Consider the following 27,994-nt stretch of genomic DNA (forward strand, 5'->3'; position numbering starts at 1 on the left):
TGTATGACGGTGCAAACGGGCCCACGGATGCCATGCATGCGCCATGAATTTTTCCACCTCACCAGATCGGCAAATCGCCTATCTTCTTATTCTAGACATGCTCTAGGCTAAATTGTGCTTACGCGGCGATCCCAAAAGTCCACTTCCACCACTGAGCGACGACCCGAAGTACCTTCTTTATTCGCCTACGATTATGCGCAGAAGCAGTCACACCTGCATGGTCCTGATTTGTACGTCTCAGCAAATTGAACGCCCTATTTTTGGGCGCCCAGGACATAGATCGGTTTCTGCGTAGAGTACACGCACGTCGCTTATTGCCCGACTTGCCGCCTTCGCACCTGCCTCCCAGCCTGTCTGATGACCACGGCAGCCCCGGCTTGCCTCTTTGTCGAACACACCGATGTTTTCACGGCGATGCGGCTAGTACGCGCTCCATCAGCGCCCGCATTCGCAACACCACCCCTCTTGGCTACTAGCATTAACAGTAATCCGGTGCCTAGGATGACCTGGAGTTGCCCCAAACAGACCGCTCAAGGACTACCCGCACCACACAACACGGTGGCTTAACTTTCCGGACTGCGTTTCATCGACTTTTTTCCTGCTTCCGCTCTTTCCGATCGCTCTCGCACTCCCACGTACTGGCTGCCTGACTGCCCAACACTGAATCGTCGGCCGCCAGCGGGTCGCCTGTATGCACACCAAGTGGTACTATCTGCCCTTATAGTTACCCACCCTTTACAGTTCAAGGGTACATGCAGGCGCTATACGCTGTCATACGGATGGTCTCGACTTTGCGGAGGCTGCGCTCTCTCAGTTGATCAACAAGTACCACGATGATCCAAGGATGGCTCAGGTTCTCGCTTTCGAATCTCTAGTTGCGTCTTGTTAGCTGCCCACTTATGCTGCGCTGCGTACAGTACCCGTCTCCGCCTGTCCTCCGGCAGATGCATCTTGCAACACGGCCTGGTTCTGCTGCCTCAGCACCCTGGGATATTACTGCTATTTACTGTGCCTTCCATGTGCATGTTAAAATGCCAGGTAACAGTTCGGAACCAAGAATTTCCGGATCGTCGCTACGGATGCAACGCCGATAATCGTGCCTTTAAGCGGAAGCTCACGAAGTATCCAACCCGTCTCATTCCGTATTCGCGCTTGCATCCATGCTCTATATCCGAACAAGGTTGGCTGCCTGTTCCTCATACCTAACCTTTACAGCGCCACGGTTCAAGGAAAAAGCCGGACACAAGGCTGTATAACCCGGCGAATCAGCTGATATCTCACGGTATACTACATCGCCGTAAGCGAGAGCCTAAGATGTTGAACAGAGATCGTCGACATGTTGATCGCAAAGGAGGAAAATGCCGACGTTCGGACGTTGACATCATGTGCCTACTCATGTCCTAACACCACCAAAAATATTCAATAGACTCAACACGATAGACGTTCGTATCAACAACGCCGGTAACCTCCATCCACCGATAAGTATACACATACATGTACGCAGCGGGCCGACTACGCAGCCCAAGTACGAAGACCATGTACATGTCCCTCGCCACAACAATCACCGCAGACTCAGCATCGCATAGCATAGCCCCCCCGGAACAAAAAAGCAGCGCCTCCTCGCCACACATGTCATGCCACACACCCGCATCAACCATCAACTCCCAACCCAACAACGGCCCGGTCAAAACAGGTCTACCAGCTCCCCATGCATACTCGCATTCGCTATCCGGAACCGCTCATGCTCACTCGCTTCGCCCGCGCACAGTGCGGGAGGGTGTCATCGGACTGGGCTGGACTGGGTTCGGTAGGCTGACTGACCAGGCCATGCAGGACTGTCGATCCCATGACGAATAGACGTTGGGCTGGGGTTGGTGTAGTGTCCTGTAGTGTAGTGCGGGGCTTGCTTTGTGCGAACATGTTGACATAAGCACGTGTGTGAGTATGGGCTTTTGGGTTCGAGCGGTGAGTATGTGGGTTCGTGTGTAGAACTATCACGATGTGTGTGTGCTGCGTGTGTATGAGCGTTATCGCGGAAGCGGAATGTCTTGGTCACGAAAAGCAATCATGGAGCTTTTTGGTTGCTTGATTCGTTGTGATGTTGGTTAAGGGAAAAGGTAAGCATGCGTCTGCGCATCTAGGTTTTTGAGTCACACAAAAAGCGTACGCTTGATGCGCAGCGTACTTTTGAGCGGGTGGACCATGGAATACAACTGGACCTTGCGACTTAGTTTTCACTGCTTGTATTACAGCTCATGACATAGTTTCTCGCTTCGCACTTGAGTTCCGCACACCATCAGTTCTACTCACCTTGTCCTATTTCCTTTTCGTCATCAAGAGTCCCTTGATATGGTCATGACGCTAAAGTTTATCAGGATGATCAATCTGGGAGACTTGAAGTAAAATGACATGTCTAAATGTGACAATGTCGCCTAAAAATGATTGAGATCGCGTGTATGGCCACATCATAGCTACAGCAGGGAGGTAATATACATTTTATAAAAACTCCTATTGCTGACGTTTGTTCCCTTTTCTCTGGTAAATCACTACACAAGTTGTTCTTCTATGCTGTAATTTTATGCAGCTACTGCAGCCAACCCCCATGTGATGCTCAGCTACGTCGCGATACTTGGATCCACGAAAGGCGCACCCAGTATCGAAGGCTCGTATCCTTCTTGGGCTATATGAAATGCGAGCACGTAGAAGACGTAATTGAGGTAGGTTTCGCCGTCCAGGCGATGTTCGTGACAGACCATGGAGATTTGGATTGTCCGCATTTGCCACATCATCGAGAGTCTTCGGGATATACCTGGAGCATCTGTGTACATTGGTGGCCGGACTCTTGTCCTTAGCGCTGTGAACATGACCTGCCGGGACTCGTACTTCTGGAACATTTCCAGCAGCACTTGTTCGTAGCTAAAATTCGTTGGTTGAACGGTTCGGCTTTGTGACTGATTTTGCGTCATACCGGACTTGAGGGAGAGCATGGCGCATGCTTGCTTAATGGCGACAACATCATCGATGTATCGAAGGGTATTCCCGTCCAGCTGGCGTTCATGCAGGTACATATAACAGTTATGTTTGGCAGCGACTTGCTTGAAACTCTGGTCCAGTACGACATAAGTCATTTCAGTGGCTGCAACAGCGTTGAAGTTACTATCAAGATCTGACCAAAACTGTGGATCACGCGTTTTTGGCAAACCACTTCCTCTGAGGCGCTCAGGATGAATATCGTCTGTCCACCCTGGCGGTGGTCCGCAACAGGGATTGACAAGATGCGGAAGGTCAGGAAAAAGTAGGCACAGGTTCCACAGTCTATCGACGACTGTTTGAGCCGACGGTCGATCAAGGCGTCTTGTGGCCAGGAGTTCTGGCAGGTAATCGACAATGCGTTCGAGCCTGCTGCTGTCAGGTTGATCCGACAGTAGTGCGAGCCATGAGGATGTTGCCTCTGGGTTGCGTGCAAAACTGGATTGCCCGTTACTAGTTTTCTTCCAATAGTCCTTGACTTCGGAGAGGTTGTGTCCGTAAAGTCCCGAAATCATCTCCACCAGAACACATCCAAGAGAGAATATGTCGCTAGCTCGATTGCGGGGCTCAGAATCTAGAACTTCTGGTGCGGAGTATCGAATGGTCCATGCCGATGGGCGTCCAGTAGTCGTCGAAACAGAGTCATCAGAGAAGTCCAAGCTATGTATGCTTAGCACATTTGTATCGTGGTTCGAGTTTGACTTACCTGAATCCAAAATCGGTCAGCAATATGTTGGTGCCATGAACGAGAATGTTCTGCGGCTTCAGATCTTCGTGCCTATGCCGTATCAGCCCTATTGATTGGGGGCTAGTCTGGTGAAAGGAGCAGACGAGAGAGCTCATGCAGCGCGTCTATATGTGCTCATCTGTGTGTACTTACCGAATTTTGTTCTGATGAAGATATAATCTGCGCGAATATTAGTCGAATTCTACTGATGCCGACTCTCCAACCGGCGTGTCACCTCCCCATCATCGGAGTTCTGAACTGTCTGTTCATGTTGTAGAAGGGCAGGATGGCATGCACTTACAGCCCGTTGCAGAGACAGTCAATACCCTTGTAGAGTATAGTCCACTCCCGGTCCCCGATAGGCCTTTCCAGAAAGGCAGCAAGATCCATATCTGCCACAGGTGTTGAGAGAATATTGACAGACTCATTATCGGTATAACTCCCAAGAAAGCGAACACAATGGCGATGATTGACTTGGCGCATGACTCTGATTTCTCGGATGAAAGCAGCCATGATTTGTTGGTGCGCTTTAAGCTGTTTAGGCCTCGCGATCTTCTTCCGTACACACACAATGGGTGGCTCGCGGGACCGGACGGTCACTTCTTCGACAAGGCCAACCATACCTTCGCCTAGCAAACGATTTTCCTCAAACACCTCTTCATCGTCCTCGAACTCGCAGTGATTGAACATCATATCGTGTATATCTTCTCCTGTGGCAGGCTGCATCCAACGCGCAAGAACCGCACTTAGATGTTCTTCTTGTAATTCGAGAAATTCTGAGACATGATGAGGATCGCCCAGAAACCGTTTAAGTAGCTGCTTCGACAGGGGTAGCCACAGATCGGTAACTCCAAAGTTTTCCAGAGCATCTCGAGCACTTGAAACACCCAGTTCCGATAATATATGGGTTAATATTGCACGTTCTTGTTTGCGCGCTCGTCTCGTGATGATCTGATTGCAACGACTTTGATGGTACATTGGGTAGTTGGGTATGTGATGACTGTGATTTGCCAACGACTGAGTCTGAGCTGGTACGTCTCCATGTACATCCAAGGGCGTTTCATAAGATTCAGCCTTTTTAATGGTGGGTGCTTCAGATAAGGAGTCGTCGACATCCACAGGTTCCATGTAAGTATCATTGTTACGTGGCCCAGGCTCTGGTTTGGGGAAGCTGGTAATGTTTTCGGCGGTATGTCGACGAGTATGTAGCGTCAAGGGCCTCTCTTCGTTCCGCTCTGCAGAAACAGCAACTCTACCCTCAACACCGTCCGTCAACTCTGCCACACGAGCTTTTATGCGTGCCACGCGACTCTCGATGGTCTCTTCATCTTGAGTTTCTCCGTCGTTTTGCTCGGCTCCTTGAACCGTTTGCCCCAACTCGGCCTTTCGCCTTATCTCGGACCATCTATCGGGGAAGCTGCTAATGTCTGACGGCATGGTAGGTTGTTCACTGGATTGTAGCGAAGGAGACATGGACCGGCGATGAAGCAGATCTGCTGTTGCCGTCTCTACCCCACCTTCAGCCTGATAGCCAGGGCGCAGCTGAGCTTGGCCATTAGTAGTATCTGTTTGGGATCGCTTCAAGCCAATAGATGGGCCAGGCAGTCGCATAGCCCGTCTGAGTCTTTGCTTGGAAGTCTCCATGGTGTTTAGTGTGCGTTGTCACGCAGGTCCAAGGCACCAAGGCCGGACTTTGATTCCTGGAAGCTGACATTGTTACGAGGCTGAAGCTGTGTAACAAGGCCAAGACAGCTGCAGGTAGGATTGGTGAAGATGGTTCGTACGCGCCTGCTCAGATAAGCATCAATCGGAAGGCCCCGCTATGCACGTGACTGTCGCTTAGACCTTCCCATCTCTGCACCTATCCACATGTTGCATGCGACAAGCTCTACAAACCTCCCCGCACCTATCATGGCTGGCTATCGAAGCTTGCCAGTTTTGAGACTGGCGCATACATCTTCGTATCTACTGCCGCCGTGACACGAAGAATCTCGAACCCTCTCAACACGACAGAGCCTCTCACAATGCCTATCCAAGTAACGCGCATGAAAGAGGCCGATATCGACGGCGCAATCGATACCATACAACAAGCCTTCGCCAATGACCCTTACAACAACTGGGTCTTTCCAGATCGCGAGAAGGTACTTAAACCGGTACCCGTCTTCTTGCGCGTTGCTAATCATCCCAGGTCTCCTTAACACGAAATCGTGTATCCCTCACCTTGCGCTGCCGCTGGGGCATCGAACATGGCCTCTTTCACGTCGCACGCGATACCGCAAACCCTTCCAAGATCCTCGGCTGCGCCATGTGGCTCCCACCGCGTCCCACGTCCGAGCCCGAGTCCTGGTCGCTATACCTCTCGTACTGGTATCTCTGGGCCAACCAAATACGCATGAACCTGTGGTATGGGCGCGGTGGCCTCAGCACAACACGATATTGGATATGGAAGGCACGACAGGCGGAAGCGCAGTCTAAACTATGGACGGACCCAAAGGGATACTATTTCTGCAATATCGTTACTGTGTTGCCGGAGTGTCAGGGACAGGGTGTGGGAAGAGCGCTGATGGAAGAGGTGCTGGATATGGCTGATAAGGAGGGCAGGATGTGCTATTTGGAGAGTAGCAGAAGTGAGCCGAACATTGCTATCTATGAGAAGTTTGGCTTTAGGTTGGCGAGGGAGATGGAGTGCAGAGATGGAGAGGGAGAGAAGGACGCTATCAAGCTATATTGCATGCTCAGGGAGCCAAGAGGCGGGCAGAACCAAGAGGGTTCGGAGGCAGGAAACAAAAAGGTTGCTGCAGAGACAGCTGGGACAACGCCCGAGATAGGACAATAAGGAGGCTTACAGCCAAAACATGCGTAGTGGAATTTAGATGAACGTTAAACCGATATACCAAGCTCCTGTAGATCAATACCCACAGCAGCATCCATATCCAAACCGCCATCCAAATCCCCCAAATCTACCAGCTGGCCATACTCCCACGCCTGAGCCCTACCCGGTCCCTCCTCCCAATTAACACCAGGCCAATCGTCAAACACCGCCTTAGCCGCCGCCTCCTTCCCCTCCCTATCCACAACATCAACAATCCTCAACGCACTCCCCAGAACGCGCTCTGCAAACCCACCATCCCTCACTGGCTGCGCTTGAATCGCCCGCACCATCGCCCCCATAGTCTTACGTACTCGCTTCCCCGTCCACCACCCCTTCGGCGCTAGATTTGCCAGCGTCAACCACCACCCGAACAGAACCAAAGCCCTTGGTTCCTTGTCCCGCATCAACTGGAGGTAGTCTGGCATGAGGAAGGATGTCCAGACGAAGATGCGGACGTAGAAGTCAGAGTCTAGCCCGTAGTAATACAGAGATAGGAAGATGGGGGATAGCGCGTGGAAGACGGGGAGAAGGGTTGGTCGGTGCCAGTCTAGTGTTCCTGACTCCTTTCCTCGGATAACGCTTTGGAGGAGTTGCATCAGGGGTGGTGGAAGAAAGAGGCGGTTCTGCGTAGGGAAATGGATGGGCGTGTATGTCGGTGCTGGATTGGGGTTATCAGGCGTCGTTCCCAGAGGACCGATGGGCGCTTCGATGGCTGCCACGTCGATGATGGGTGGGGGTGGCAGCGTCTTGATCTCTCGACGTACTAACGGATACACTGAGAGTTTCTCGATGCCTTGGGCCCAACGGAGAGAGGCGAGGATACGCAGGCCTTCGCTTAGTTTGAGGAGGCCGAACACCCATTCGAGATGATCTTCGTCCGTGTCGGTGGCTGGCCCGGGGACGAGCGCGAGGAGAAGACCCCCTGTTACGAGGACGGCTTCGTAGTTTTCGGCTGTGATGTTCTTGAGGGCTTCTTTGTAGGTCGAGAACGTCTTTTGGCGGTAGAGTAGGGCTTGCTTTTCGACCGTTTTGTTGGGCGTGACGTTGTTGCTGTAGGTTGCTGTCATGCCGAGTAGGGCGTATAGGAGAAATGGGTTGGAGATGCTTAGTTGGGGTATGGTCTCTTTGTGTAGGTTTTGGATGATGGCATCGTCGCAGGATACGACGGTGCGGTAGGCGTCTGTTCGGTAGTATTGCAATAGATGACTGTCAAGGGCTGTGAGCGTGCCTATGGATGTATGGCAATGGGGGCTAAGATATGGTATCAACTGGACAGAAAGATCGTTGAAGTTTGCTGGAGTGTTGGATGTAGATGATAGACCCTCATCACTGGACGACGGGCCGGCGGACGAAGTCCGAGATGTCGAGGGGACATCCTGAATATATTCGCAATCCAGATTTCGGAGGTTACAGTATCCACATTTGGGCTGCGCTTCGTCACACTGCACCATATCAATTTTATACTTCCATACGAGTCTCCTCAGGTCTGGATTTACCTTCACTTTCTTCTTCTTGCAGGTGAAGCATCCGCCCCTCGATTTGCGATGCGGCCTTTTAGTCACGAACGTGGTGGAGCGGCGCGCCATCCCGTTTGATGTCTGTGTGTAGCTAGTATGGATTGAGGAATCACATTTTGTGGAAGCATGAGGTGGTGCTGCGCTGCCGCCAAATGTGGCTGGGTGCGCTTATTCCAAGCTTGAGAGCTAAGATCTGACCTACCTCGAGTCATGCACGTCATAGGGGTCAGAGTGAGCTTTCGCAACGGCCGGCTGTCAAGCTCGAACAAACGTTATTGGCATGTGAAAACATGTTATAGCCTGCTATGCAAAGTCGAAAGCATTCGAGATGTTTCGCCTGCGTGGGTCCAGGCAAACGTACCAGGACTCACCCAAAAGATGATATCGTAAGCAGACTGAAGAGAAGAGGCAAAATGTATTGCGCTTAGGAAAATAGAGGATATCTCGGAAAATTGCTCCAAACGCGCTGAAAGTACTGACCAATCTGCCAAAACCCATCACTTTCTCTCCGCAACACCCGCCTCACCATCGCTGTCCACTTGCGCTTTCTGCAAGGTTCCCTCAACATAGCGACTCGGCTGCAGAACTAGTAGCAAAACCAGGACCAAAAACATTGGCACGGCATCGAAGCAATACAACGTCCATTCATGCGCAATCAGATACGCAGCGTTGCCCATCGCATACTCAATGAGTCTGAACGTGCAGCGGAACAAGATCAGCGCACTGACGCTGTAGAGTATGTATAGCATCTTCTTCCAGTCTGCTGAGTGGTGATCGGCTTTCTTGTTCATACGGATTTGGAAGTCGAATGAGGCGACGAGGAAGACGATGAAGGTAGCGACTTGAAGTGCGAGGCCCGCGATGACGATCTTCTCGCCTGCGAGGGCAAGGGCGAGTTGCATGGTTCCCATTATACTGGCGCCTGTTAATTTGTTAGCTCATGTTCATTCGGTCTTCATCTTCGTCGAATCCACGTACCTAAGCCCTGGATGATCAGCGTCGTGACATCCGCAGTAACGAAGATCCTCGTGTACCACCTCGCTGGAATTAGACTGACGTCTTCACCACCGGCGAGTCTGATGGTACGGCCAAGCATCATGTATATAGTTGCGGCGAACCACAAAGGACCGACAAGTGTCAATACACCTTGAGTGATGTACGGGCCCCAGGCCTGATTGTCGAAGTGAGATGCGATACGTGCGCCGTATCCGCCAACTTCGCCTATAGTCATGTATCAGCAAAGATCCTAGATGGTCTTGAGGGATGATTTCAATATGCGGAACAAGAAGCGGACAACGTACACAGAGCGCCGATGACCACAAAGACGATAATCCGATTCCTCGACTTCAGAAACTGGTGCAGATGAAGAAAAGCCATGACGAGAAATACGACAAGGCAGACGATTGCTCCAGCCATAGAAGGAACATAACGGTACATTTCCCAATCGAAGTCCGGTCCTTTAGGTGGATTCTGTCGTTTCCAGTCCAGCGCAGCATGAGCGATGCTAAGTGAGCTTGCCATGATGACAGTTTAACAGGAATGCGAGCGAAGCAATCAAGTATGAGTACTAGAACTCGAGGAAGAAATGAAATAGATAGCTGCAATACCTCACCTCTAACAGCGACAACCCCATCTTATGTAGTCGTCCAAACCGAAGACACGCACTGCATCATGACCAGATTTCGCATCCGCAGCAGTACATCGCATTCGCTTAATCTTCGCATTACCCATGTGTAAACCGCCTCAATGCCGTGTATGACGATGTTTCCTAGGCCGCATTGCCCAGACTTTCGCATCGCAGACCGCAGCATGCGTTAGCGTGGCGGTTTGGTACGCACGTAAGCCACATTTCGCATTCGCTAAGCTGACCAATGCGACGCTGCTGGTGAAGGTTGAATCCATGACGCGGGTTTCTGATGAAAGCGGAGGCGTACTTGTCGTTGGATTGGATGCAATACCTGGGTGCAAGCAACAGTTAGAGCAAGCACGACTGAGGCTCGATGAGTAAGACGCCGGGAGCAACACGCCGAGGCTGAGCACGTGAGTGCTTCAAGTGAATACTGCAGGTGCGATCAGGTCCAAACGCAGTTTAAGGGTTAACAATGATACATTAGAGAAGGGCCGACATCGTGAGCCTAGCCAGACGCCACGCTGCAGTACGTAAAGTGATGCCAGAGACCTTCGTAAACTTTTGTTCTTAGATCATATGTTACAATGTGCGGCGAAGCACCCCAGCCCCAACCCATCCATCGTTCAAATCAAAAATCCAATATCCCTATGGGCTAATCTAGCCCATGACCATGCCCTTGAGGCCGGCCATGTCGCCTTCCTTGGCGGCAATTTCGAAGTATCCGTAGATGATGGTTACGGCAAGGAGAATACCAGTACCGCTACCGAGAGCACCAAGAAGGTCGCTGCCGACGGACAGAGCTCCAATGCAGGCACCACCAAAGGCAGCCGCGGTAGGAATGACGCGCTTGAGCTCCTTGTACATGGACTCCTCACGGTGACCAGCCATGACCAGACCCTGCTCCTTGAGCTGCTTAGCGACATCGCGGGGAGAGGAGCCGGAGACCTCGATCCAGGTCTTGGAGAAGACAGCACAAGCGACGAGCATGTATACGATGAAGATGGCGGTCTTCAGGGGGTCGGAGAGAGCCTCGGTGATGCTGAGAGGGGGGGACCTGGAACGAGTTAGTGACTGGTATTGTATCTGAACGATGACTAGACATACATGTAGTAGGCGACACCGGAAGTAGCGAAAAGCTGAGCGGAACCCTCCTTGGGCTCCCAGACACCGAGAAGCTTGACGAGGAGGTTGTCGGAGAAACGGTTGTAGAGCATCTGGCTGATCAAGAAGACGTTGGAGGACAGAGCCGACTGCAGCATGATGGGCATGTTGGAGGTGTAGAACAGGCGGACGGGGTATGAGCCACGGACACCACGCTGGCGGGCGGACTTGACGGGAATCTCAACGCGGAAGCCCTGGAGGTAGATGACAGCACCGAAAACGATGACAGTGGAGATCAAGTTCATGACGTTGGGGAGGTTCTGGCGGTAGAAAGCCTCCTTGAGCGCAACAGTCTTGTTGGGCCAGGTGAAGAGCAGGTGGACAAGGGCAATGAGAGCACCCTCGAACTCAGGACCGCGACCAGTGTTGATGGTGGTGGGCGAGAAGGCCTTCCACATGATGGACTCGCAAATGTTAGTGGCGATAAAGAGCGAGATACCGCTGCCGAGACCGTAGCCCTTCTGGAGGAGCTCGTCGAGGAGGATAACGATCAGACCAGCGATCATCAGCTGAATGACGAGGAGAACGCAGATACCGGCACCGAGGTCGGATGGCTGTCCGTAGAGACCCGAGATGACATAGACGACGGCCTGACCGAAAGACAGGAGAATAGCGAGGAGCTTCTGCGCGGTCTGGTAGAGCTCGCGATCAGACTTGAGGTCGAGGTTGACGTCGATGAGGTGGGTTCCCGCGAGGAGCTGGAAAACCATGCCGGAGGTGATGATGGGGGTGATACCCAATTCCATCAGTGTTCCTCTGTTACTCGCCATCATCATACGGAGCCAGTATAGCGGGTCGGAGGTATCAGACGACACGATTCCGTAGAGCGGCATCTGGCTCATGACGAGGAAGACGAGGAGGGTCAGACCGGTCCATACCAGGCGGTTGTTGAAAGGAACCTTGCTCTCTGGCAGCTGAATTTCAGGTACCAGAGGCACAAAAGGCTTGACGAGATCGAGGAACCGTACTACGTGCAACCGTTAGCTGTGGTCTTCGTCCGCGCCGTAATTAATTCCTCGCAGGTGTTGCGCGCACGCCTCGCCGGGCCATTGACAAGTGGGGTGGAGACTTACGGCCGCTCATGATTGCGAACTATGGCCCAGAGACAAGAAAGAAGACAACGAGAAGGTGAAGAAGGTGGTTGCGAACAGCCAGTTGATGGAAGATGGAGAGGGGGTTTGCTTCATGAGCTTTCGCAACGTGTCGCTGGGGAAATTACCCGTGCGCGCGCTAGCCGTAGCTCCGTCCCTGAGCTATCGCGAATCTCCCACCAAACTCCCAAGAGGCCACGCTGTTCTGATATTTGTGGGGTTTGGGCTTTCACCGTTCGGGTTTCGCATTCGAGTCAGGAGTTGGCAGATGCCATTGTATCCTCAGTCTTGCCTTCACGTCGCGGCCTTTGCATGCATTCATCAACACCACGGCGGAGCGCGACCCTTGAACAACGAGCACGATGGGAACCAACTGCCATTTACTAGCTTTGTCCAAAATCAACTGCGCATATGCTTATGGTGTTACTACCGTCTTGCGTTCTGTGGGAATAAACGCGAGGATGTCATACATCAACCAGACTTGAACGAAGCTGCGCTTCTGCCTAGTACTGGTACCCATTGCTTCCTTCCCTTCTTCATTTGGACGTCTTCCTCGATGATCTATCCCTCTTTATCCCTCTTTATCCCTAATTTTGGCCTCCAGCTCCTTCAGCTCCTGCCTTCGCTCTTCTAGATCTCTTTCTAGCCTCCTGTCTTCTTCTTCTGCTGCCTGTATCTGTATTTTCAACGCCTTGATGTAGTCGCGCTTTTCTTGGGCGCTGCTTTCTGACATCTCTTCTGGCATTTTCTACGTAGTTGAAGTCTGGTCGAGTCGACGGGTTTGAAGAGCTGGACTAGGTCGAAATCTTTCTTAAAAGGTTGAGTAATGAGAGAAGATTATACAGGCGACGTGGGGTAGAGTGTACTACGAAGAACAGAGGGTGACTGATTGTGTCACAAGAGCCGGTCATTTTATGGACTGTTTTCCAAGGCTGCACAGCAGGTCCCAGCGCGATTTCCCGTTATGACATAGAACAAACAAGCACCGTCAACTTCCATCGCGACTCCCGCCTAACCCCGACACTTATACTGCTTTCCAAAACCTGACCGACTTCCGGGAACAACAACCGCCTGCCTGATAGACCGCCCCAAAAGTACGACCATATTATCATTCCATCAGCACGACGCACGTCGGACGACCAAACACCTACAAAACGCGACCGGATCAGTCTCAAACCACATCATGTCCAGCACGTCTCAAACTGATGAGAAAGCCGATCAAGACGAATTGCAAAACCCTGAAAAGTCAGATGGCAACTCACCAGTCGATACTGAGACTGCTTCGGAGCAAGCGTGCACAGATCATAACTCCCAAAACAATTCTCAGGGATCCCGCTTCCTCCCGTCCTCTCCCCACCGACCAGCCGAAGGCCAGACCGAGGAACCCATGGCGCCTACATCAGCTGATGAGGGTGGCTTCCACTCCCAAAGGCCAGATGACAACGGCCTCTCCGGTGTTCAGGGCGTTTCCAGCAAGCATGACTCTACCGGAAATCCGGTGCGAAGTCCCTTTGGTCAACGGCATCTGGAGAGTACGCAAGAGTGGCTATCCGCAGTCTGCGGGCTGTTCAGTCCGGACAATCCTGTATCTGCAGCGATACCATCCGCGACTACTTCAACAACAGAGGACGCGACGCATGAGGCCACAACACAAGACGATTTCCTGGAGTGGGTCAAAACAACTTTGGAGCTAGACAAAAAGGAGACGCCCTTTGTCGCAATTTACGTGTGTTTGCGAAGAATGCATGATTCAATAGCTCTTCTTGTTTCCGAAGGCCAACGTGCTGGCGAAGCGATTGCTGAGTTCAAGACCGCTATCGAGAGCATCAGCCAACAAATTGCTCAACTACAAAAAGCACAGCTCGATGATAAAGAACACGAGAAAGCTTCCGAGGGTGCCTTAACAGAGCTGAGTATTCAGCTACACGATGAGGAGGTGGCGTTGTGGACCCAAGAACGTGACGCCGAGAGATTGCGCCACGAGGTCATGGAGACGGTTTACGCGCCACTGCAGGCACTGATTGCTCAACTGAAAGAACAATTCGACTTGAAGGTTGCTCAACTCTCTGATTTGAAGGACAAAGAAATCGATAATCTGCGCGTCGACAAGCTCTTCACGCATGAACATCTAAGTATAGCCAAGATGAGTCTCGAAATCGCCCAGTATGAAGTCAAGACACTGGACAACCGGCTTATCACTGCTTTGAAGCAGGTATTGGACCCCGCAGCGAGAATTCAGGAGCTTGAGCAACAGAATGCTAGGTTAGAGAAAGAGAACGTAGATCTCAAGACGTCCAAGGAGACCACGGAGAGATCTGCAAAGACCTAGCCAAACTAAATTGAATGGAGAGGAAGAAAGCAGAGGTTGTATCGCTGGACGCCAAGCTTGAACAAGCTCGACGACATCTGGAAAACTCTGGATAGGTAAAATTATACGATGTACCTCAGCCTGTGTATGCGGATAGGAGAAGCTTCAGCCTTGGGTTCTTGGTATCGATGTAAATTGTTGGGTTAGCAGAGAGACTACAAAGCCGCGCCGAAGAGGTAGAACCAGTGCTAAGTCATCATGTAATCGGCAAAGAGCACTTCTCATATACAATGCCAGCAGAAATGACGCCCTCAAGAACTTCCAGACTCTACTTCTTCTTCCCTTTCGTCTTCTTCTCCTTGACCGTGAACGCCGCAGGTGGCTGTAACTTCTTGATGTCCACCTCAAGCATCTTTAGCTTCTTCTCCAACTCCTTATTCTCTGCCTTTAGTGACTCGTCTTCCTTGTTGATCTTCTCTACCTCGGCTTTCAGTCCGTCAATCTTCTTGTTCTTTTCGCCGCATAGCCTCGTGAACTTTTGTTCTGGTGACTCTTCTTCCAGTCGCTGTAGCTTGTCGTGCAGAGTGGCTATCTCGTCTTTGTGTTCCTCGGTTTTGCGGGTGAAGAGTTGGCTGAGCTCGTCGCAGTGAGGGCAGGGATGTGAGAGCGTGAGAGCCTTGCAGCACTGGAGTCGTTGGCCTAGGGAAGCGCAGAAGGTGCAGTTCATCCTCGTCTCGCGCTCTGCAACTTTGAGATCGGATCCGTCTGCTCCAACGCTTACTTTGACATTGGAGCTGCCTGGCATTTCATCTGCCTGAGCGTATGGGGATAGAAAACTTGAACTCTTGCAGGTGATATCATTCTGCCGTTCGCCATTGTGAGGAGACTTCGCGTTGCTCTGGGAGGCCAGTGGTGTAAATGTCGCTGCCGTGGCCCGGAGGTGATTGGCTATACCGTTGCTTGGATGCTTTAAGCTGAATGACATCGTTGATGATGACGACGGGTAGGGCGGTAGCTCGCGTTATATTTCTAGAGTTTGGTGAGAGGATTTTCGCGCTGATGACGTATCTAGGTACCTAGGTAGGCTCGAAACAGCAAACGCGTTTATTTACTTGCAGAACGCGTCTTTGACCCCACCTCTTCGTTTGCAGGCGCCTTGTTCCCTCATCCTGTGGTCGAAGAGCCCCGGCTTTGTGATCTTACCGCGAACTTGCATCAACTCACCACACTTTCCAGATACTTGCACCAACTTCAGCTCTGCGAGAGTAAGTAAACCGACTGTTTCCTGCTATACCTAGGTACACACTTGGTTGAACACACTACGATCCCTCTAAATCGGTACAGACCGCTGATCGACATCCAAGGTCACCGCCAGAGCCTTGGTGAGCTGTCATGGAAGATACCGAAGAGCCTCTCGAGGGTGAGGTGTGCGACATACTCAACACCGCCACGTTGGGCTTTGACCTTCTGGATATGCGAACAGGGGGAATAATCACCAAAGAGCTCGGCGACCTAAAGAGTCTACTCTGTGCTCTAAGTACCACACTCGATGGCGTTGCCACGCAAAAGGCATCTGCCTGGCTCAAACAATGGACCCAAAACTCCCTTAGTCAGGGTCATAGCCCGCCAAATATTATTGGCGACGAACCGTTGTCCGAGGCCGAAAGAAAAATCTACGAAGATGCTCTGCCCCCGTGCACATGTCACCACGGCCCAGACCGGATGCTCGACAACTTCCGAGACAGGCTAGCTGCACAGATAATAGTCACCATCGATTCCTTTTGGAAGAACAGGCCAACCGATATGGAGGAGCTCGGAGACATGAGGCGTCAGCTAGATCTTACGATGAAAGAGTTTGTCAAAGCAGACGTGAAGGCGAGAGTACAAGAAGTGGAGCTCTCAGATGAAAAGCGCAGAACGAAAGAGCTGGAATCACGTTTGGAGACAGTTGAAGGCAGGTTTGCTGAAAAAGAGAAGAGTTTGAACGACAAGTATCATGAGCTTGTGAAGGGCTACTACAACAACGTAGAAAACTTGGTTGAAGGACGCGTGTACGACGAGAAAGCTAAGCTTGCTGAGCGACTTCGCAAAGCGGAAGCAAAGGCCTTGCTTTACGATCGAGTCCTTGACGAGAAAGAGGTACAGCAAGCCAGGGCTCTGCAGGGTGACCAAGACAAGGCGCTGCTAAGGCGGTCAAAATTAGAATTAGAGAAGAAGTACAAGGACCGCGACGAGGAAGCCAAATCTGTCAAGGAAGGTTACGACCAACTCAGCAACGACAACCAGGTTCTCCAGAGTGAGAAGGCTGTACTTCAGACCGACTACGATGAGTTGAAGAGAGAGAACGAGAAGCTATCAAGAGAACACACACCGAGGCTCATGCCGCATCACGAGAACCAGCCGACAGTTGCAGACCCGCACATCCCCGATACAGCAGCGGTGTTCGCTCGTCAAGTCGCCGAACTCCAACACCTAGACGGGCTTGCAACCATCTGGCAGAACACTCTAGACACTGCGACTGCCGATGTGAACGACTCAAAAGATAAGAAGAAGGCACTCGAGGGCAAGGTGCAAAACGCTAAGCAGGCATTGAAAGAGTTGAAACCTGCGCCAAAGTCGAAGCCTTCTCGCGCGTCAAGCACCAAGGCCGGATCTGAGGACATTCGCGCAGCAAAACCAGTGGCTGTCGGTGGCGCATGGACTGGTCGAGCTGTTCTTCAGTCGTCTGTCAACCCACCTGTCACACTGCGCAAGGTCCCTCGCGTCGCAGAAGCCTTTCCTGCACTGAGCTCCCCAGCAGTACCCAAAACTACTCCGTCAACCACTTGGAAGAGTCTTCGTCTCGTCGACACACCGAAGGAAGAGATTAGAGGCGCTGTGAAGAAGTCTGGCTAAGCCTTGGAGCGAAGGTGCCATGTCGGGGAAGAAATGGGTTCTGATACGGTAGAAACTGGGTTAGGAGCGCATTACGGGTGGTGGTCCATTAGGCAATGCCTATGGCTCTCGGTATTCCGACGTACTGTAACAATGCGAAGCTACTGATAATGCAAAATCACTTAGACGTGTAGTGGTGTGCATGCTGAGCTGCTTTCCGTGAATGTGTTCTGGCGGTGACCTGACAGCCCGCCCGGGCGCGACTTCCAGGGGATTCGGGTCTAGCTTCTTTGGACTAGCGGCATCGTATCCCTGTTCGCTCACCGAACGCGACGTTGGAAACAGCCATCGCGTCCAAGCACTTTCGTCGCCAGACTTCTTACAGGCTTCTAGGACTTTCACAGGAACGAAGAAAGCCTTCTCAGATATTGTCAACTATGGAAGCTTCGGAAGATCGCATCACGGAAAAAGTGCAGTCGCTGAGCGATCTGGAGCTTGCCGTTCTCATCTGCTTGGTCGCGGATCAACATTGCATCATCGAAGCGGAAAGGCAACTGACCCGTGACGTGCTTGAAGAGTTGAAGCTCGTGAGTTGCTTCCCACTGTGTGACTGCCTGTGTGCTTACAACAATAGGTTGCTACCAATACTTTCGGACTAACATGGGCTGTACTGGAATGCACCGAGCACACCACGCTGGACGATTTCGGAAGCGGAATCCTTGTGAGAGGAGAAGAGAACGACTACTTCGGCAACAAAGCTGGCCGTGGTAGAGGAGAGGTAACTTGTGCTCGTGTAGACTGATTTGCCAGCGACTAATATCTAGCCAGTTCTCGGCCATCTCAGTATCACCTGGGAAGCCTGGCGGACATACATCGAGGTCATCCAAGCCGTTCAGTCCATTGGACAATCAACGCATCGCGAACATTGTCATAGCAAGAAACCTCAACAGGGCGAATCCGCAGGTCCAAATCCAGGCTTTGGAGGTGCATTAATCGTCTTTTCTGCTCGAGCATAACTAATATCTGGCAGCTGATACGAGGCAAGCGGAACTTCACGAGGACAGCAGTACACGCGGCTCCAAAACCGTTCCTATTCATCGCTTTGAATGCTTCAGATACACCGCGATTAACCATGCATCTGGTAGGTCTATCCTACAATTACGATGCAGATTCTAACCACGCTACAGAATGATCAGTTCTTCATCTCACACAAGCACCAAGCAGATGATGGACTGCCAAATCTTGAAGAGCTGCAAGAAAAGAATCATGCATCAGAAGACGGCGCATCAATGTCTTCCGTAGTTCGCACGCCGCCATTCCAGCCGGGAAAGCATAAGCCGCAACAAGCATTATTCCTACCTGAGGTATGTCGACTGTAGTATGTCTGACCTGTACTAACATGGACAGGACCTCGAGACCTTGACGAAGCTGGTGTCGCAAGTCAGAATCAGTTCTGAAGTAAGAGCCTATCTCTACAACATTATCGTATTCATGCGACTGCATCGAGCAGTTGCAGGAGGCATCTCTGCTTTGGCCACGAGGCACTTCAACACGCTGGCACAGTAAGTGGTCCACTATCCCAGCAGAACAGTATTGACAGCAGTAGCACACTCGCCCCACTCCACGGTCTCGATTATATCTCGCCGTCCATGATCGCCCTCGCCGCTCGCAAGATATACCCACATCGCATTGTCATCACTGCGCCAGAGAACGAGCGCAGCATGCAATGGGGCAGCTCACTCGAGGCGGTCAAGGCTGTCCTCGAAGGTGTTACGGTTGAGGATGTCATTGAAGAAGTGCTGGAATCAGTGGAAGTTCCGCTTTAGCATCCTTTGTCAGCAAGACTACCACCACGAAAATGATGGTGGTTGAGCAAAAGGCATGAGTAAGGACGCCGGCGGCTGATCTCATCGGCGTTGCGCGGACATGATTGGAAGCAAGCGGGGCCGGGCGTGCCTGCCCCTCGGAAAGTGGGCCGAGAACCGCAGTTACTGTTGCACCTTCGACATTACGCACGCGCTACAGCAAGGCTACAAAAGGGCAGCCGTGTCTCTTGGCCCTTTCAATCGCAGGACTATTTGCGCACTTCAGCCATGGCGACGAGTTATTTCGATCAGCTGAGCCCTGGCGTTCAGGAAGCAATCGAGGTACCTATGCACCCCCCAAACGTCATAACGACGCGTTGAAGCTAACTTCCTCATGGAGAGCGAGCTTGGAGACCAAGACACCAAGAATATCACCAAGGTGACCAGCCATGACGATGCGCTAGAGGTACCTACTCCACTGCACCCTTCCTCCACGCGCTGACCAATAATCGCAGGTCGTCTTCGAAGGCGGATATAACGGCCATCGTCGCAAGGCCTCGCTCGCTCCCCCACCCTCTGGCAAGATGACGTCCCGCCCTGAGAACGGTCGCCGTACCACCGCGTGTATCGTACACTCCCTGCTCGAAAAGCACGATGGCTTGCCCGTACAAGATCACTCCCAATCGCACGAAGGCCTCGCGCAGGAACGGCGCGTCGACAAAGACCCGTCCTCGGCGCGCTCAGAACAGACGCAACATTCGCGGCTGTTGACCAAAAAGGAGCTGTCAGATATGGCATTTGGAATACGCGAGCTGTCCAAGAAGCTGTCACAGATCAGGCTGAAGCTGCATGTGAAGAACATCTTCATCCTCGGCAAAGCGCACGACGAGGCCTTGATCAAGAACTCGCGCGAGGTGACCGACTGGCTTCTGCGGAAGAGCTCGGAGTATACGGTGTATGTGCTAGTTCTGCCTAGCAACGGACACGATTAACGAGACATAGCTACGTCGAGCAGACGCTGGAGGACAACAAGATATTCAACGCCGCTGGGTTGTTGGAGAACGAGGGTTTTCAAGGGCGGCTCAAGTTCTGGACCAACGAGATGTGCGCTCAAAAGCCACAGACCTTTGACATTGTCCTGGCGGTAAGACATGTCATACTGCGGAGTCTTCATGGCTAACGACAACACAGCTCGGTGGTGACGGTACAGTCTTATATGCGTCATGGCTCTTCCAGCGCATCGTACCCCCAACGATTGCCTTCTCGCTAGGCTCGCTCGGCTTCCTCACCAAATTCGATTTCGAACTATACCCGCAATCCCTATCTACCGCCTTCGCGGACGGTATTACAGTCAGCCTGCGGCTCCGCTTCGAAGCTACCGTCATGCGGTCCCAACAACGGGACGGCGAGGGTCGTGATCTGGTCGAAGAACTCATCGGGGAGGAAATCGACGACCACCATACACATTATTCGGATGGCACTCACAACATCCTGAACGAGGTGGTCGTAGACCGGGGCCCAAACCCTACTATGTCGTCTATCGAGCTGTTTGGAGACGACGAGCATTTCACAACTGTGCAGGCTGACGGTATTTGCGTGTCTACGCCTACGGGATCCACTGCGTACAACCTTGCGGCAGGTGGATCGCTCTGCCATCCGGACAACCCAGTGGTTCTCGTTACCGCCATCTGCGCGCATACCCTTTCCTTCCGCCCCATCATTCTCCCCGATACCATCGTGCTCCGATGCGGTGTGCCGTACGACGCGAGAACGAGTTCATGGGCCAGCTTTGACGGCAGAGAACGGGTCGAACTCAAGCCAGGCGACTACGTTACGATTAGCGCAAGTCGATTCCCGTTCCCCAGCGTGCTGCCACTGAACAAGAGGAGAACGGATTGGATCGACAGTATCTCGAGAACTCTACAGTGGAATAGCAGGCAAAAGCAGAAGGCGTTTAAGGAATGGAGTTCATAGAGATGAAGCCATCTGAATAGCCGTTTAGCTAAATATATTATTGAACACGTACCGCTGTGCTTGCTTTCACTCTTTTTATTTCGGTTATTTGTTTGCGCCGCTGACATGGGGCCACATTTATTCAGGCAGCCATCCGATCAACCACGACGTGACCAGGTCAATGCAGGGCTCACGCGGCATTCACGCAATTCCTCATTACTTACTAAGATATCAAACCCTTCTGCGGAGCCTACGAATAGCCGCTGTTCAACAACAAGACTCCCTGAGATGGCTGTGTAAGTGACTAATATGCCTGCATTTCCTCCGCTAACACCAAACAGCTGGTGTCAACGCTGCGTTCGCTCCTTCCGCACTCTCGGCGCACGCGATGCACACGTCCGCCACTCTACAAAGCACCACTACTGCTCCAAATGCGACTTTGACGGCGATACCCGGGACGAATTGCTCGAGCACTGCCGCGACGAGGGCTGTTACACCGTGTGTCAAGATTGTAACGATGGAGATGGAAATCTATTTCATCCTGGATCGAAGGAGTACTGGAACCATGTTGAAGAGTCCAATGTATGCACCCAGTGCGAGAGGCACTTTGACTCACCGAGCAATCTTCACCAGGTAAGTGGTACGACTGTATGGCAGATGTGCGTCACGTGCTAACGATACGCAGCATCAGCTTTCCCATCGTACACCGAGGTACAAATGCTACCAATGCACGAGCATGTTCAAGACCTACGGCGGCATGGTAAGTCATGTATGCAACCAAATACAACTTGTCGCTTACCATCATAGATCATCCATCTCGAACGCGGCACCTGCGGCGATATCGACTCCACCGATCTCAACAAGTTGGCAGCCGAATGCTATAGATGGGATCGGTTCATCGACGCGGACTATCGGGACGAGCTGCTTGATGATGGGGATACGTTGTACGAAGCTACTCCATTCATGTGCCCGATTTGCGATGCGGCGATGTCGAAGCTGTCAAGCTTGTTCCAGCATATCGAGTCGGATTCTTGTGCGCAGACGTTGGATGAGGGGGCTATAGGGCAGTTGAGGAGGTTTCTGAGAAGTCGGCTAGGCTAGGCGAGGCGGACTTCAGATACGGGTTGTGAGTCAGTGAACTTCCGTTCTCCTTGCATGACGGCTACTTGGGTCGATAAGTGTGTAGGAACGAGCGGATTAATTATATGTATGCGCAAAGCACGAACGAATGAGTGAAGCGTAACAGAACAGACTCATCACCGCTCGACCAACATCCACCTTAGCCCTTCAAATCGACACAGAACTCCACCGTAAGACCTTGATCGATCTTGCCCACGTAGATTGCATTTTCTTTTCCGCAGATGTTTTCCTACAGAAGATAAAGTCAGCGTATTACTCTCATCGAAGCCAGTGCTGCGACTTACTCCGTTATAGAAATATGCCTGATCATCACACCACTTGTTAGCCTCGCACTGGAAGGCCAGCCCACCATTCTGACCCAGCTGCAATCCCGCTTCATGACCCGCGCACCCTGACGTATCGGTAGTGAGCTTGCCATTTTGCCAAGCGATACAGTTGATCAGACTGAGATTATACCACAATTCACCATTAGTCTTAGCGGCATATTCGACTTGCAGCTCGTGTGACATGGGCGTCGTCTTGGACACTTTCATCACCTTGCCCGCGAGCGGTCTGGCCTCAGTTCCCCCGGCAGGCAAACTTCCATGTTCAAATTCCGTGTCGTGGAAGTGGAACCAGTAAAGGTCGTACCTACAATAGTTGTGCATGGTCAAAATACCAGGTACACTCTCTGGAGGTGGGAAGAGATCGAGTTCTGGTATCTTGGTGATCTCGACGGGTCTGGGTACGCCCGGGTTGAGGGGAAGTTGTTCAGGTCCCTTTGCGCATGTGCTCGCATGTTCGATGAGTCCCTGCTCGCTGTAGCGTGGGAGATCTCCAATGTTCAACGGTGTATCTCGGCGTGCCAGCGACTCAGGACCGAGCGTGATGAGGTTGTTGGTTGGCGAGACATGTCGGTGCACGTGCTTGTGCCCGTGGTTATGCGGCACTGCTGTGACGGGTCTCGGTAGCAGAAGCAGAGCTAGTGAGGCCGTTGCAATGGGCGAGCATGCGCGTAGTACGGCCATGTTGGAAATGCGTAGGTGTTGGATTGCGGCACGGAAGGACGGGGCTGTGCTTCAGTGGTGTGGAGCTGGGTGCGCTATGCGTCGTTATTAAGTGTTTGGATACGATGAAGATGTTGATATCACAGGAAGGTTTACACCGGCGATGGTTGTATTAGGAGGGTGTTTGTGTATGAAAGAAGAAGGTTGCAGAGGAGAAGATATGTATACTGGAAGAAACGTTCATGACAGCGTAGTTCATGACTGAAGAAATGAGTAATTCATCGTGAGTAGTCCATGTGTCAGTAAACCTCCAGATTCTACATCGCAGGCTGATCTCCAGGTGTTTATGTGCGGGGATGGCCTTGGTGTGGAGCGCCTGCCCGTGGTGACATAATAAAATCGAGCGGTAATGATCGTGGTGTCCACGCCGTCGGACGTTGAACAGAAATTGGAGCCAACCATGGTTGGCGGTGCATGGGTACCACGTTGGGGCGAAGCTGCGCATAGGACTCCGAGATGTCTGAGCGTCGCGTGCATGTCATCGGCCACCGGGTCCTCACGTCACCAACATCAACGCATGATGAAAGCAGAGTTTGTGCTAAGCTCTTCATTGAGGCTTACAAGCAAGCTATCTTATCCTGATAGTGAAAGTATCCAGATAGGGAAAACACCAGCACCGGCTGCCATCCGCTGCTATCCATGCGCCAGCATCATATCCCAAAATCCCCCAACGCCACTTTATGTATGCCCTTGTTCGAAGAAGAAGGAGATAAAAAAGCCTTGAAGTCAAGAGTATACAATGAAAAGAAAACCAAAGAAGAGAAGAAACATGAGGCCATGTAGTTGTCTACCCCGAAAAGTAATCCAGGGCCTGCCGTAGATTGTTAGAAAGTGTTTGGAAGAGATCGTTATAGTCAGACAACACACACTCTTGCTCCACCATGTTTGCGAAAGAGATAGCCGGATCCCTTCGTTGGGTTGACACGGGAAAGAAAGTTCAGGTCGTGACCTTGTGATCGTAATTTCTTTCCACGTGACGGCGACGCTCACGATCTGTTTCCGGCGCAGATCTCGAACGCAACGCCTTTATCGACAGTAGCGCGGCCGACTGGAGCATCGGGAAGGTACCCAAACTCAGGCACGACGTAAGCTTCCGCAGCGCAAGGCTCGTTAGCGGCGCACTCGAAGGATGGGCCATCCTTGGCCGCGGCTTGAATGCCTTTCTCGTGGCCGGCGCAATTGTCAAAGTTGGTCCCGTCTTTGGTCATGCAGTCGAGGTATGAGATGTCGTAAGACACCTGGATCTTGTCGTCCCAGACGGTATATTCGAATTGCATCGGATTATCCATGCTCGTGGATTTTGCGACCTTGAGTGAAATGCCAGACCCGTTACAGGTGCGAATGGGTTCAGAATAAGTGCTATTGGCGGATACAGTCACGCAGTCGCTCCCGGGACTGTTGTCGCATTGTTTGTCATCGCCGATGGACGAGACATAGACGTCATAGTCGCAGGAATTGAGTATGATGGCCTGATTTGCGACAGAGTCCAGCGAAGCGTACATTCCATCTGCAGAGGAAGGAGTGGCGGAAGGAGTGGCAGAAGCTACGGACGTGGACGCGACGTCGGGAACGCCCTTCTGTGGAACCTCGACGGTAATGGACGGCTCGGGCAGTGAAGTAGAGACAGTAGTGATAGAGCAGCCAGAGGACGCAGAGCTTGAAGTCGAATCAAGCGTGACAGTCATGAAGATCGTCTCAGTTACGATGACGACGTTGGTCTGCATAGCACGAGGGTTGACCTTCTCATGCTTGTGACTGTGTCGATGTCCTAGATGGGCACCAGTGGCGAGTAGCGGCAGCGCAAGCGCAACGATGACATTGAAGTGCATCGTGAGTGATCTTGAATCGGATTCTGGACCTGACGGCGTAAGTAGACACGGGTTCGAGTGAGTATGGTGAGGCAGTTGAGTGTCGCGTGATGTGGGTCGGAGCAGGTAAAGGAGTGTGGGAGTAAAAGTCGCTGGGGAAACTGTTGTTGTTATTGTTATGATCCTGCGTCACCCGGGGATCTGAAAGCGCAAGTGAGCGTGGATTACAATTATATGCCACGTTGGGGCGCGTTGGCCCCGTTGGACAGCCGGTGAATAATGGGGGCGGGCCAATGAGAGGCCTGCCAATGGCAAGGCCTTAGATGAGCACAAACGGAGACGCAACACACACGGCCCCCACACGTTGCTCTCTCACGAGCCGGTGAAGCTCACCTGGTTGCACTCGCGTTGCGGCGGTGGGCAACGCACCGGCGTTGGCGCACCGCCCGTGCATGTTGGCCCCGAAAGTGACACGAGAGATTGAGGCGAGAGTTTGCCTGAATGTGAATAGTGTAAATTGCTTTGCGATGCAAACAAGAACAATGACGGGTTTAGCAAGACAATTCGGAAAGAAAGACACCGCAAAGTTCCAGGGTAAGATAAAAGTGACGGCCATGGCTGCGCGACGCTGACTGCTAGACACGAAGGTAGTCGCTGGTAGACGCGATCCGCTCATCCAACAGGTCCAAGAGGAACGGAAGGCCTCGGCTCCTGTCGAGTTTGCGCATAGCAGGAGTACATTGGGCTGTGGCGGTTAGCTCTTGTTTGTAAGATCTAGACCATGATACTCACTCGTCATATCCCGTCCAACCCACACACTTCCAACAGTTGAACAGATTTGTTGGATCGTAGCGTCTCTTCACAGCGAGCAATCTCTCGTAGTGCACCCCAAAGAACGTTTGTTGCCAGTTCTCCTCGGTCCAATCACCTTCGTTCGAGTAGCACCCACCATTCGGTGTGACGGCTTTCAAGATGTCCATCGTAGCAGAGACAGTCTTTTGAATTTGCGAGCGAGCCGCTGGCGGTGTAGCAGTCGTCCAAAATTGGCCCATGACGACTTCCCATAGCGAGTCTCGCCAAATGGGGTTTACGCTAGTCTTACCGTTGTCAGGAGTGTTGTCTGGTCCGGTAGCGTAGAACTGAGCGCCTCCACTGCCATGGTTGGCACGTGAAAATTGCATGGCGGTGACGACTGCAGTGACGAGCCGGTCGATATTATGGGACGAGTTGAAGAGACTCCTGGGGATGAAGCGCCCTGCGCCATTGAAGCCTAGACCCACGGGTCCATTGCGAGATATTTCGGGTCTTTCCGTGAACTCATGCCACTGCGAGAACTTCTTGAAGGAGTGATACTCATTCTCGGTGATGCTGAGACCGGAGTAGTTCGTCAAGAAGTCGTGCCATTGGGACGTGATGTCTTTGATCGCCTCCGTGTCATTAGAGGGCAGGACCTGCAAGAACACGACACGATCTGAGAGCACAAAATTGTATCCAGCGACTCCACGCTTGGCAAATAGCGTTTGGTTTGCGGCAAGCCCGGTGATGATGTCGCGATGCACCTTCGACTCTGCGATATTATCCGGGGCGGGGAAGTGAGCTTGGAAGCTGTATACGTTGATAGGATCGGCTGGGTGGAGCTGGAACTTGTAAGATGTGAGCACAGCATAAGTGCCGCCTCCACCTCCGCGCATTGCCCAAAATAGATCAGGGTCGTTGCATTCGTTGATGGTACGCTGTTCCCCGTCGGCAGTGACGACGTCGAATTCGACAGCCTGGTCGACCATCAAGCCGTATTTGGGACCCAGCGGACCATGCCCACCGCCTTGACCGTATCCACCAGCGATGCCGACAGAGGCGACGGCTCCAACAGTGACATGCATGCCATGAGGTTCAAAGGCCCCCCACGCCTCCTGGGCCTGGACGCCGGCGCCGATCTCTCCAATGTTCTCATAGCGAGTCTTGCAGCCTTTGGGCCGAAATGTCTCGTGATATCGCGTGTCCTTCATGTTGTGAGTCCAGATCGCCAAAGAATTTGGCGCGGTTGATCGTCCGTAGTAATCGTGTCCAGTGTTCTTGATCGAAACGCGAATTCCATGCTTGCGCACAAAGTGCAAGGTCTTGCTGATATCATGCCCAGCATCAGCTTTAACATGGTATGAGGAGAGCCTACCAAGCGAGCAGGTACCGGAGACAGGTTCTGAGGTATTGAAAGAGTTGAGTGCACATTGCGACGTGTCGCACTTCTCCCAGTCGAGAAACTCCGTCGATCCATAGTGATTCGTGCGTGAGACGCCATCGCCGTAGTTCTTCGCGACCTCTTGACATTGCGTGCTCGACGGATCTGAGTAGCACGGGGCGGCCCAAGGTACCGTCAGTCGGAGGTTGCCGTTGATGCTCTGATTGAAAGCGTTCCATTCGTTCATGGTAGGCCAACAAGCCTGTCCTGGTAGACATGTGTAGTTAAAATAAATGGAGCTTTCGTGTGCTGGCACTGATAACATGGTGTCCCTGATGAGATGTCGTCTGCAAAAGGTATAGGATCCGTATACGGCGAGGCCGCAGAGAAGAGGCAGTAGAACAACATGGCGAAGGATGTCGGCTAGACTTCGCTCCGCTGATTTCGTCGAGTTTTGGAAAGTCTCATCCTCCCTCTGCAGTTGATGGGCATGTGCGACCTTCTCGTCCAACAGTGGAAGGCGCTCGGCGTATGCCATGTTGCCAGCCATTTAGTTGGTGTTTCCACCGGTACTGTATTCGATGATCTCAAGTCGTGCTTTGCGGAAAAGTACTTTTGATGAACTATCCAGATGGTGTCTTATCGAACAAGATGCAGTCGTAATGAGCGGGTAAACGGTGCGAAGCCTTGTTATAAGGCATCATCCCTACAGACGCGAGCTGAGCCTGGGAAGGACTCAACGTCCCGCGAACGCATCAGGAGCGAGCCTGCCGTAGCCCACATTTGGACAATGGTTGACTGCCTCAGCCTCAGCTTCTTCTTTTCTTACGCCTGGACTGGCCAATCAGGCGTCAGA

At 52.2% G+C, this 27,994-nt stretch overlaps 13 protein-coding genes across 13 annotated transcripts; 5 read left to right on the plus strand and 8 right to left on the minus strand.

Annotated features, from left to right (window-relative positions):
- Positions 1-2,615: 2,615 nt before the first annotated feature.
- Positions 2,616-4,450, minus strand: J4E86_002371 (uncharacterized protein; the record flags this gene model as incomplete). The annotated part of the gene is made up of 4 exons (XM_051442931.1): positions 2,616-3,690; positions 3,737-3,808; positions 3,911-3,937; positions 4,059-4,450. The coding sequence occupies 4 exons, from the start codon at positions 4,448-4,450 to the stop codon at positions 2,616-2,618; spliced, it is 1,566 nt and encodes a 521-aa protein (XP_051306519.1).
- Positions 4,451-5,781: 1,331 nt separating this feature from the next.
- On the plus strand, positions 5,782-6,593 carry J4E86_002372 (uncharacterized protein; the record flags this gene model as incomplete). Its single annotated transcript, XM_051442932.1, has 2 exons — positions 5,782-5,898; positions 5,946-6,593. 2 exons carry the CDS (start codon positions 5,782-5,784, stop codon positions 6,591-6,593), a joined length of 765 nt encoding a protein of 254 aa, XP_051306520.1.
- A 44-nt stretch (positions 6,594-6,637) lies between these two features.
- Positions 6,638-7,696, minus strand: J4E86_002373 (uncharacterized protein; the record flags this gene model as incomplete). Its single annotated transcript, XM_051442933.1, has 2 exons — positions 6,638-6,895; positions 6,941-7,696. The coding sequence occupies 2 exons, from the start codon at positions 7,694-7,696 to the stop codon at positions 6,638-6,640; spliced, it is 1,014 nt and encodes a 337-aa protein (XP_051306521.1).
- Positions 7,697-8,643: 947 nt separating this feature from the next.
- On the minus strand, positions 8,644-9,667 carry J4E86_002374 (uncharacterized protein; the record flags this gene model as incomplete). The annotated part of the gene is made up of 3 exons (XM_051442934.1): positions 8,644-9,068; positions 9,125-9,367; positions 9,448-9,667. 3 exons carry the CDS (start codon positions 9,665-9,667, stop codon positions 8,644-8,646), a joined length of 888 nt encoding a protein of 295 aa, XP_051306522.1.
- A 766-nt stretch (positions 9,668-10,433) lies between these two features.
- On the minus strand, positions 10,434-12,020 carry SEC61 (translocon subunit; the record flags this gene model as incomplete). Its single annotated transcript, XM_051442935.1, has 3 exons — positions 10,434-10,830; positions 10,881-11,904; positions 12,011-12,020. 3 exons carry the CDS (start codon positions 12,018-12,020, stop codon positions 10,434-10,436), a joined length of 1,431 nt encoding a protein of 476 aa, XP_051306523.1.
- A 1,191-nt stretch (positions 12,021-13,211) lies between these two features.
- J4E86_002376 (uncharacterized protein) lies at positions 13,212-14,357 on the plus strand (the record flags this gene model as incomplete). Its single annotated transcript, XM_051442936.1, has 1 exon — positions 13,212-14,357. One exon carries the CDS (start codon positions 13,212-13,214, stop codon positions 14,355-14,357), a length of 1,146 nt encoding a protein of 381 aa, XP_051306524.1.
- Positions 14,358-14,664: 307 nt separating this feature from the next.
- On the minus strand, positions 14,665-15,321 carry J4E86_002377 (uncharacterized protein; the record flags this gene model as incomplete). Its single annotated transcript, XM_051442937.1, has 1 exon — positions 14,665-15,321. The coding sequence occupies one exon, from the start codon at positions 15,319-15,321 to the stop codon at positions 14,665-14,667; it is 657 nt and encodes a 218-aa protein (XP_051306525.1).
- Positions 15,322-15,728: 407 nt separating this feature from the next.
- J4E86_002378 (uncharacterized protein) lies at positions 15,729-17,231 on the plus strand (the record flags this gene model as incomplete). Its single annotated transcript, XM_051442938.1, has 1 exon — positions 15,729-17,231. One exon carries the CDS (start codon positions 15,729-15,731, stop codon positions 17,229-17,231), a length of 1,503 nt encoding a protein of 500 aa, XP_051306526.1.
- A 416-nt stretch (positions 17,232-17,647) lies between these two features.
- On the plus strand, positions 17,648-19,036 carry J4E86_002379 (uncharacterized protein; the record flags this gene model as incomplete). The annotated part of the gene is made up of 7 exons (XM_051442939.1): positions 17,648-17,797; positions 17,845-17,988; positions 18,039-18,194; positions 18,241-18,351; positions 18,398-18,574; positions 18,618-18,772; positions 18,817-19,036. 7 exons carry the CDS (start codon positions 17,648-17,650, stop codon positions 19,034-19,036), a joined length of 1,113 nt encoding a protein of 370 aa, XP_051306527.1.
- A 373-nt stretch (positions 19,037-19,409) lies between these two features.
- Positions 19,410-20,989, plus strand: J4E86_002380 (uncharacterized protein; the record flags this gene model as incomplete). The annotated part of the gene is made up of 4 exons (XM_051442940.1): positions 19,410-19,481; positions 19,531-19,970; positions 20,018-20,159; positions 20,207-20,989. 4 exons carry the CDS (start codon positions 19,410-19,412, stop codon positions 20,987-20,989), a joined length of 1,437 nt encoding a protein of 478 aa, XP_051306528.1.
- A 1,258-nt stretch (positions 20,990-22,247) lies between these two features.
- J4E86_002381 (uncharacterized protein) lies at positions 22,248-23,115 on the minus strand (the record flags this gene model as incomplete). Its single annotated transcript, XM_051442941.1, has 2 exons — positions 22,248-22,337; positions 22,393-23,115. 2 exons carry the CDS (start codon positions 23,113-23,115, stop codon positions 22,248-22,250), a joined length of 813 nt encoding a protein of 270 aa, XP_051306529.1.
- Positions 23,116-24,140: 1,025 nt separating this feature from the next.
- J4E86_002382 (uncharacterized protein) lies at positions 24,141-24,983 on the minus strand (the record flags this gene model as incomplete). The annotated part of the gene is made up of 1 exon (XM_051442942.1): positions 24,141-24,983. One exon carries the CDS (start codon positions 24,981-24,983, stop codon positions 24,141-24,143), a length of 843 nt encoding a protein of 280 aa, XP_051306530.1.
- Positions 24,984-25,634: 651 nt separating this feature from the next.
- On the minus strand, positions 25,635-27,676 carry J4E86_002383 (uncharacterized protein; the record flags this gene model as incomplete). Its single annotated transcript, XM_051442943.1, has 2 exons — positions 25,635-25,707; positions 25,755-27,676. The coding sequence occupies 2 exons, from the start codon at positions 27,674-27,676 to the stop codon at positions 25,635-25,637; spliced, it is 1,995 nt and encodes a 664-aa protein (XP_051306531.1).
- Positions 27,677-27,994: the final 318 nt, after the last annotated feature.

The sequence above is a fragment of the Alternaria arbusti genome, assembly GCF_024043155.1.
Source record: "Alternaria arbusti strain BMP 1465 chromosome Unknown scaffold_2, whole genome shotgun sequence".
Taxonomy (NCBI): Eukaryota; Fungi; Ascomycota; class Dothideomycetes; order Pleosporales; family Pleosporaceae; genus Alternaria; species Alternaria arbusti.